Source organism: Dreissena polymorpha, chromosome 2, assembly GCF_020536995.1.
Source record: "Dreissena polymorpha isolate Duluth1 chromosome 2, UMN_Dpol_1.0, whole genome shotgun sequence".
Lineage (NCBI taxonomy): Eukaryota > Metazoa > Mollusca > Bivalvia > Myida > Dreissenidae > Dreissena > Dreissena polymorpha.
The window spans coordinates 128909592-128919780 of NC_068356.1; the positions used below are offsets into that span (position 1 = coordinate 128909592).

The 10189-nt window shown below is 32.4% G+C and overlaps 1 protein-coding gene across 2 annotated transcripts in view; it reads left to right on the forward strand.

The window, feature by feature from the left end:
• The first annotated feature begins 3987 nt into the window (after nucleotides 1–3987).
• Nucleotides 3988–10189, forward strand: part of LOC127868970 (neurogenic locus notch homolog protein 1-like) — a 17628-nt gene continuing 11426 nt past the window's right edge. For both annotated transcript variants that reach the window (XM_052411188.1, XM_052411187.1), the window contains exons 1-4: nucleotides 3988–4145; nucleotides 7195–7296; nucleotides 7560–7631; nucleotides 9305–9373. In XM_052411188.1, the coding sequence (XP_052267148.1) occupies nucleotides 4094–4145; nucleotides 7195–7296; nucleotides 7560–7631; nucleotides 9305–9373 (295 nt within the window). In that variant the 5' untranslated portion in view covers nucleotides 3988–4093. The remainder of the gene's footprint in view (nucleotides 4146–7194; nucleotides 7297–7559; nucleotides 7632–9304; nucleotides 9374–10189) is intronic.

The window sequence follows — 10189 nt, forward strand, 5'->3', positions numbered from 1 at the left end:
CTGTAAAACGAACTTTTGGAAAGGTTAATAACGCAATGAAATTTACAAATGTCAAATACAAACCAAAACACAGAAAACAGACTGAACAATGCGACTGCATGTTTTGCACATATCATTTGCATAAAATGGTTCGTACTTAGTGGTACTGGTTCATCAACTGCTTAATGACTAAAGCAGATTATTACTTAATCTTTTTTTGTATTACGTCTATAAACTGTTCGTTGATATGAAACATCACATATCGATATATTTTCATAGATATTCCTTTCTAAAACATCGTTAGACCTTATTGCAGGATGCAAAGCATTCTCCAGTGAACTGCAGATGTTTCTTGCCGAAATACGCAGTTCAACTTTGCAGAATTTGATTTTTCAATGCCAAGGAAGTAATTTTGGTCATATTGCCAACAAAGCATAAGTGTCATTTAAATGCCAAAATACCATAAGTTATAGTTTTGATAAGGTTATTCAACCAAATAAGTGTAGTACATGCTCTTTTGTTTCCTGCATTGATATGTCTTCTGTTACAGAACTTTCGTCATTTTGCCACTTTTTCACAATTCGCTCAAGGTTTATTTGTTACAGAAAATTATACAAATCTATGTGAAGAAGTTGTCTTTGTATTGGAGAAGACATCATGCTAAGGAATTTAATCCTAAAAGTCCTATCGGTAGAGTACAAGTGTACGCTTAAAGACACGGATTCGAATCACATCTAAGGCAAAACAATTTTTAAACTGGCTCTTATTCTTAATGTAATAGTTTGTTAATTTTTACAAATTATAAAAATCATTTCAGACAATTCATCAAGTTTCGAATTGGAATCCATATGAAAAGATGTATATTTTCTCAACAAAGACCGTCAACACTATCTTTCGTCCACAGTAAAATTATGTGTTATTGCGAGCTTTCGGTTCTATCAACTTCATGACAACAAAAACGAAATATCATGTTTTACTAATATCGTGACAAAACGTTAGGATAACTGTTTTTATCGTAAATTTTAAATACGATTTTCAGCTTTAATAACAATATGCAATTATTCTAATTGTCTATTACAAATAAGGTTGTTAGTAATTTTGCCAACGTAACTGTGTAATCTCGAGACATCGTGTCTGACATAATTTCGTTTAGTTCTGTTATCAGTGCATCGTTCTAGGGCTGGCAACTTTACATGATTCAGGAAAGCTATTGTGCGAACTATTTGGTGGAGGTGCATGACGATTGTGGAATATTTAAAGTTTTAAGCTATAATGATATATCGACGCATCTAAATTTAAGGACAGATCGTTTAGTCACGTTTGTAGGGTTTAAAGTATCCGTCCAATTGCATGCAAATAATTACACGGAATTGAAATAAAACATATTCATGCATAATACAGGACTTGTTTCTCGAAATTATAATAACAATTGAGATTTACCTTTTTCTTTATAAATAACTAAACATGACTAAACATTTGTATTCCAAGCTGCCTTTACGGGTTATTTGTAAAATTGGTTATGAAAGATTGAACAATATATTTGTTATATAAGTCGGATGCGTATTTAACCAGATTCATGGCGATTCTAATTTACCGTTTTATCTAATGATTGTTTTTATAAGGAGAAATAAACTTTTATAGAGAATACTAGGTTAGCGTTAAATAGAGAGAAGTTTATGTTGCGAGGCTTAGAAAACCGGGAGCGCGAGCCTTGGCGAGCGCTTTCGGTGCTTGAGCCGAGCAACATAAACTTCTTTCTATTCAACGCTGATCCTAGTATTCTATTGATCCCATAGATTTTTTTTTCAACGTGACATTTAACATAAATAGATCTAATAACCGTAACAATAATTTTAATTCATTGTTAAAAGCTCTTAAAATCTAACGAATTTAACCATGCGTTGTGATATAGAATGTATTTGTTTTGGTACGCAAAATAGTCTTAAGAAATTTCACACACAACCTGTAAAACGAAAAAAAAAATCACCATATTCCTCGATTAAATTTTACGCAGCATGCAAATTGTAACGCATTACGACAGCGAAAAGAAGATTTTACTTTAATATAATTCATTTTTTGTCGCAAGAAAATGATCAAAATCCAATATGGCGGCGATTGCTACTGACAAAATGATGTCGATGTCAACATACATGTACATGTAGATGTACACACAGAGTCGTTTTAAACATAAATTATCAAAAAAACTATACTCGCCAAATTTGTTCATGGACGCTGCAGATTTTGATGGCGTCTAGATCTAGCCTTCACATCATGTTGTTTGTGACCCAAACACAAGATAACCCGTAATCATTATATTATATTTGAAACACTTGTTGCAAACGGGTTATTCTTACTGAATAGACTTTCTTTGATAAAATAACAAATATAAAGTTTATTCATCAAAGAAAAATCCTATACGTTTACTGACATCCAAAAGCAAAACAATTCGAATAGACTACTGAACCAAAATGCATACCCATCAGTTTGGCTCGATTGGTCATTGTCGGCTCGGGTACTACTTACATGTACCCCGGGTACTTTAAAGTATACTTGCATGTACCCCGGGTACGGTAAATATACTTACACGTACCCGGTCGATATTAGACTGTACTCAAGTTGTATTCCCGCCCAAAATCCGATGTCGTAAAGCGTGCTACCGATAACCTTAAAACGATATTGTTTATCTTTAACAAATTTCTGTTTAAAACATTGCATCAACATGCTTTTTTAGTTTGAGTTTCGATAATATAGAGGCAATTTTACAGACATTTGACATAAATGTATCTTAATTAATTTTTTTTTAATTAGCCGACAACAACCGATTTTGCGTGAAAAATTCCCTGGCACGTGTAAGTATATTATATTTACCGTACCCGGGGTGCAAGTAAGTATACTTAAGAGTTCCCGGGGTACATGTAAGAAGTACCCGAGCCGACAATGACCAATCGAGCATCAGTTTGTTCTACACACACAATTTCACATCCAAATAGGCACGCACATTCTGAAAATCAATAACACGAATAAGCTAGATCTACATGTAGATCTAAATCATTCGGCTCACCGGTTCCATCCGAGGTAAGTAGTCCATAAAATATGCACTTTTTCATAATAACATCCGAAAAAAATGCGCGTCTAAAATGTTTTATTCCCAGACATCGCTTATTAGTTTCGTGTACACCCAAAGATGACATCGCATATTTTTGGAAAATGACGCGATAAGTATGTCATTTTATGACGCCATCAATCAGCTGATTCATTATACGGATGGCGAAAAAATATGTCCCTTGACTAGATCTAAAGGTTGAAGGTCGTATAATATTAAAGCTAAAGTTTTCTCGACTCTAGAGATTTCTTATAACAAAATCATTCAGTGGGTAGAATAAAAAGTAGTCCGTGCGCACGACAGGTATATTCAACAAGGTGGGATATATTTATACTTATTTATTTCATGGGGTGTTATGCCCTAAATGTCGGTATAAAAAATTGGATAAAACAGGTTATCTATCGTTTCGTTTGGCATGCCTCGCCGTTATTTTATTTCTAAACATCTCTTGATATATCATAACGATGTGGCAATAACCTTTCATTTTCTGCATATTCAGGCCTATTTCAACGCTGACTGAAGATTCAAATTTAAACATATGTTACAAAATATTTCTTCAATATATGTACTCATTACTGTCTGCGTAATGCTATTGCAGTTAACACATAAAAGCCGTTATAACAAGATTAAACATTCATAAGTTTCATATCAAAACGAACTGAACACTTGCTTTAGAATCTATATTTTTGTTTCAATTATGTTTTATAGTATTTAAACAAACATCACTAACTATATATGCACGTTAATCTGAAAATGCAAAACTGATGACACCAATTGTCATTCCTGTCAATTAATTGTGATAAAATAGAATTGTAACTTTAACACTGTTAGGAACTTTGTCTAACGCGTCTGTAGGTACACATGACCTACATTTGCCTCTACAAGTTCAGATAATTATTGTAAAACATTGATATGGTCTTATTCCATTTCACATATAAATTGCCTAAAAGGCGTAACGTGTTAGAATAACACGAATGTAATTCTAGCGGCGAAAAAAAACCTCATTTGATCATGTTCTTGCTTGTTGTACGTTTAACACTTTTACAAGTGATACTTAACAGAGGTAAGCTATAGCGTTACTTGTGTGATGTCATTATTTGTAACGAGTGTTGATGATAATAAATGTTTTTAAATGTTCATTGCATGCAGTAAGATCAATAGACTATTTTGCTAGTTTTGATCTTTCCATCTCGTAAACGTCATGTGTGTGAACGTTGAAACACAAACCACGTTGTGCCAAAAAGGAGCATTACGCATGATTAAGTGTAAATAAAGGAAATATTTGAATTAAGTCTGTCAGCTGTTGTTCCTATGTTGCTGTTTGACAAATCAATATGAATCACTACTCATTTGTTTATTTTAAATAAGGTTTATATGTTACATTATAATCTCAAATAAATACATTCATAAGTTTCAATGACCGTAACATTGCATTAACTAAGGCACTATTGAGACAAGGGTTATCATAACCAAAGTACAAATGCTGATGCATTACATATGAAGTATTGGTATTTAGTTTTTAAATGCAATTAACAATAACTGGTTGTTTAATGTAATAAAGCAAGCATACGTTTGAAAATATGTTCTAAATTATGTTTTTGTCGAGTAGGTTTGTTCAATACAATGCTTCACATTTACTTATTTAATTGAATAAATCTTTCTGTGCTTAATGATTAAGTGTAATCACCTTTTGTATAAAACATATGCATATACATCGACTGTTGGGAGAATATTCCAAAGTTAATCCGTTTGGTTTAGGTCTAAGACCTGTAAAACGAATTTTTTAGTTTTTGTTCTTTCTTCGCATATTTTCTATTATAATGGTATTCTGGAATTCTGTATCCAATATCAAAGTTTTAGAAAATTGAATTGAATAATTAACATTTCAGTCATTCAAAATTACTTACCCTCATCAGTCTCCCTCGTTTTTCGTCTCAGCAATTTTAAAGCAAAATTCACTCTAGATAAACTTAACTATTGATAGAGAAATACTTATTGGGTAAACATTTACCCGTGAATTCCTAATTAATGCATCCATGATAGCAAATTAGGTTAAATACGTGGAATATAGAGAAAAAAAATCAGCATAAAAAGTGTTGTGTCACCCCTCAGAAAACCAGAACATCCCAATGTGTAGTCATAAGACATTAAAAAAGTCGAAAAATATTGGCTGTTAAAAAATACAACTTATAGCATAGACATTTTCAATGAAAATGAAAAATGAAAAAAAAAAAACAATTAATAAATTTCACCGCACAAAATTAAGTTCCAGCTTCACTTGCAAGAGTGCCAACGTTCGCAATAATCACATAACCATGCTGCATTTGAGAATTTTAGATGGTCAATACATTTATAAATCATATCGTATTAATATACAAATATCCAAATTTTGAATTACGTGGTGTGCATCATGTGTAGATGAAAGTAATCGGGCCTGAAATAGTTCACACTGATCATTAAATTTAGCTTACCAACGGATTGATATTCAGACTAACATAATTTATTCATAACAGTTCAATTGTGCAAAAGTATACTTTAATATGTAAAAACCATGGTTTATTTATAATCAACTCACGTAATAGCAAGACATGTGAATACATGGCAAAGATACAGAGATCAGAAAGGTACTACCCATCTAACCTTGGAATTTATAACACGTTTTCTATAATGTATAAGACATTGAGTATCAGTTTAGTTAGTGTAAACCTATTTAGTTTAGCTCGATTCCATCGAAAGCCTAATGCCTATTTAAAACGATCTCGAGTCCGTTTCCTGGGCTTAGAACCAGTACTTAGTGTCTTTGTGTGAAATCTAAAGATCGAACCCGTGACCTCCCGACCGCTGGGCGGCGCCATATCCAATCCGCCACGGCGAACGTTTTAGACCTGTAAATACTTGTTTTTTAAATGCTATTATATATATTCGTTTCAAAACTTTACTCGTAGAAATAGTCTGTCACGTTTAGTCTAGATGTATTTGAATTCTAGCTAACATGTTCGTGAGTGGCATAATGAAAATTCGATGCACTGGCGGTACTTAAATTATGTAATTGTTTCATAACAGAACATATTATATACACCTTTGCTGCTCGAGCTAACAAAATCAGAACTAATAAAATGAACATGCTATTGTCTTTTTATATTTTGTTTCCTTAGACACTAATGAATATTTTCAAGCCAATATAAGACAAAATACTGACAGAGACACGTATTAAAATAATTCTAGTATTCTGAGACTATTCTTCTTCGGACGTTAGAGTGCTTTCCTTTGACGAAAATACAAATAAACAAGGTGATAGGAGATAAATATTTCCATTGGATTGTCCGGGAACTGTCGGTGTTTTCGGTTGTCAGTTACATATCATTCACATTTATTCACAGTTCTTTGGTGAATGAATTTAGAATACCAGTGAATTGATCATTTTGCTCTTGCTCGAATGAAATGGTAAGGTTCGTTCAATTCACTCTGGCTTTGTGCCGAATTTTTGGACATATTTTTCTCTCTACCCAATATAAGGCCAACCTTCATCGTTAAAGTATGCATTAAACTGTTAGTCAATTAAGGGCTACAACAATACAATTCAATACAAATATATGTAAGTGACCGCAATGCGTAAAATATGGCACAAGTTCTCTGTTCTACAGTGAACTAAATTTATGTTATATAATGGGATCATACGTATTAAGTCAAGATACACAAAAATATGTATAACTTTATAATCATATATCAAACATTGTATCAAAACATCTACAAATAGCATGAATTAAAAAGAAAATGTGTTTGGTATAACTACTCATGAAATTATAATGCTTGCTATCACTGAAATCTAATTATATTTTTTAAACTCTGTATAGCTTAGTTATTCAAGCGACATGCTGATTGCTTAGTGGTTATTTTTTATTTTCGACGTATAGAACTATCATTAATAAGTGCATAAACTTGAATTGTTATAATCACAGTCTCCTAGTGATATGCACAAAGCAATAAAAACTTGTTTTTATGCGATAAAAATGTTTCATTTTATAAAATAAAAGTATCATTCAGCATCATGCAATTCTCGATGAGCATCAAGTATTGACTGCGGTTTATTTTCTTACCTGGATTATTTGCAGGTTACTCTGTTGAGGCATGCTCTCACGACAATGAGTGTCCCCACTGTACAGGTCACAACTTTCAAGCCAGATGTAGATACAATTACTGTGATTGCTATCCAGGTACTGTACTCATATTTTGATGTACTTATATCTTAAATGTTTTTCAGCAAGATGCATCGGATTGTATATAATATATGGTTAGTGTCTTTGACGATGCGAATGAATTTAAGCAACGAAAGAAACAAACCTGTTCTATGTATAATATTAAACTAATGGATACTCCTCCGTATGTGATGGTTGCTATTCAAGTAATTCGTGTATTCATATTTTAATGTTCGTTCATTCGTACTGAATGATATTCCAAAAGATCTATTTGTTTCCAGTCGATTGTGATCCCAGTCCGTGTCCTTCTACGCTGATCTGTGTAGCAGAACCAGACGACTACAGTTGCAGAGGTACGTGAATGTACTAAAATAAACAAATTGCATCTAAATTGGCTGTTAACACGAAGATAATCGAACTGTTCGCAATATATATTGATATCATTACACATAACAAGTCATACGTATTTGAAATTAAGTCAGTATATAGTACAACAATGTAGTAGTATTTTCAGAATAAATATTGGGTATTTTCTGATAACGGCAGTTACGTTAATTGTCTCCGACATGTCTGAAAACGTCTACAGAACCACGTATAGGTCATTTATAAATATTTACAATATTAACTTATTCATATTTGTATATAAAGTACTACTACTACTACTACTACTACTACAACTACTTCTACTACTACTACTACTACTACTACTACTACTACTACTACTACTACTACTACTACTACTACTACTACTACTGCAACTACTACTACTGCTACTACTGCTGCTGCTGCTACTACTACTACTACTACTACTACTACTACTACTACTACCACTACTACTACTTCTACTACTACTACTACTACTACTACTACTACTACTACTACTACTACTACTACTATTACTACTACTACTACTACTACTACTACTACTACTACTACTACTACTACTACTACTACTACTACTACAACTACTATTACTACTACTACAACTACTACTCTCTAATCTCTAATTCTCTGTCTCTAAAAATCTCTATTACGTCTACTACGTCTACTAGTTATACTTCCGAGACTGTTACTGCGACTATAACTGCTACTGTTGTTGGTTTCTGCTGATACTACGTATTCTGCTTTTATTAATTATTATGTTACTTCTTACAAAAACAACTTCTTCTTCCTGCTACTTTTACTTATACTTCGACATCTGTTTCTCCCACTACTACCACAACAACTACTACTACTTGTTGTTGTAATAATCACCATCAGAATCATCATGACATCATCAGCAAAATCATTTTTGTCATCATCGGAATGGTCTATGATGGCGAATTGAGTCAGTCAATCAAGAGATTGAAGATGATGTTCCAGTTGTAAGTCAGTCTGATTCAAATAATACATTTCAATCTACGAATTCGTTATCAGTAGAATCTTCTCAAAAGACTTCTTTTATCTGAAGACTTTGATCTCAATGATACATGTAGTTCCAATAAGTGCTAATAAACTTCATAAAGATCTTTCTTGATTTAATTATTCAACTGCTGTTCTAAAATGTAACATAACACTTTAAAAAACGTAAAAATAGGTTAAAGTTAAGGTATTTATCATTAATACCAAGTTGAAATAAACGTAATAGTTTGCCCTTACTGCCTTTTAAATTATAAATAATTATAAAGTTTCTTCTGTGCAAAATCGTTATTTTTTTATTTTTTTTAATTTTGTTTAGAAATGTCAATGAATTTGTTTTGAAGTTTCATTTAACCTACTTACATATATACATAGTTATAGTGATTTGGTTACCTACTATAGTATACTGACACATGACATTACTTTATTTATAATTATATGCATTAAAGACAATGTACTTATGTATAAGTCTTAATATAAAAAATTTACTGTTATGTTCTGTTTTAGGACACTGGATTTGCTTTGTTTCTTGCAAAATTACTAATAATCTTTAGAACCATCAATATTACTCTTTGATTTTTGTCAATGCAATTATAAAATTGAGTTAAAAGTGACGTTTAATTTTCAGAGCACTGTACCGTAAATTGCCCAGTGGGACAGACCTGCATCAAAACCAATCGAGGTCAGATATGTATAGGTATTTAAATATTCAAAAGGACAATATAAATACTAATTTTATACCGTACACTGCTGACAAAATTAAAATAAAAATTACCAATAGATTACCATTACAGGTACCAATATAGGTGGACATCTTGAAGGCGGAGTTTATATGATTTCTATGCGCTGACATTTGTTTCAAGCTCCGTTTATTTTAGCTTCATGAGAACGCCATATTAGGCCAAGATAACGTTTTGGGAATCTTCTACACTTCGTCATGCAGAGTAAGAAATGAACAAAAAGTTAAACTTTTATGGAATGCTAGACATATTGTTGTTTTAAAAACATGTGTCATTTGCAGACCCTTGTGAACCAAATCCTTGTTCAAGCGGAAAGACCTGTGTTAAAACAAACCATGCCTCTTCTACGTATGTCAAGGTACGTGTCGATCTCTAATACACTTAGACCATACATGTTCATGTATCATGATTGGATGTGTCATATTTGATCGATATAGCTAATCCAATCAGTATTTATATCGTGTTTAATACAGTTTACGAGCGTGTTTTTTTTTTATTTCAGAATTAAAAACGATGACCGTGAGAAAATGAGCAAATGAGTTTGGATATTAAACGCTTTGTAATTGCTAGCGATTGTATATCGTTAATAGGCCCTTGCGACTCGAATCCCAATCTCGAATCTAGTATACCGGCCTGTATTCTTCCGACTAATATTCATTTCGTGTGAGACGGAGAAGATAGGATTTCTATGAGCTGACACTTATTTCAAGCTCCGCTTATTTAAACTTCCTAAGAACGCCATGTTATATAAAGATTACATTTTGGGAATCTTC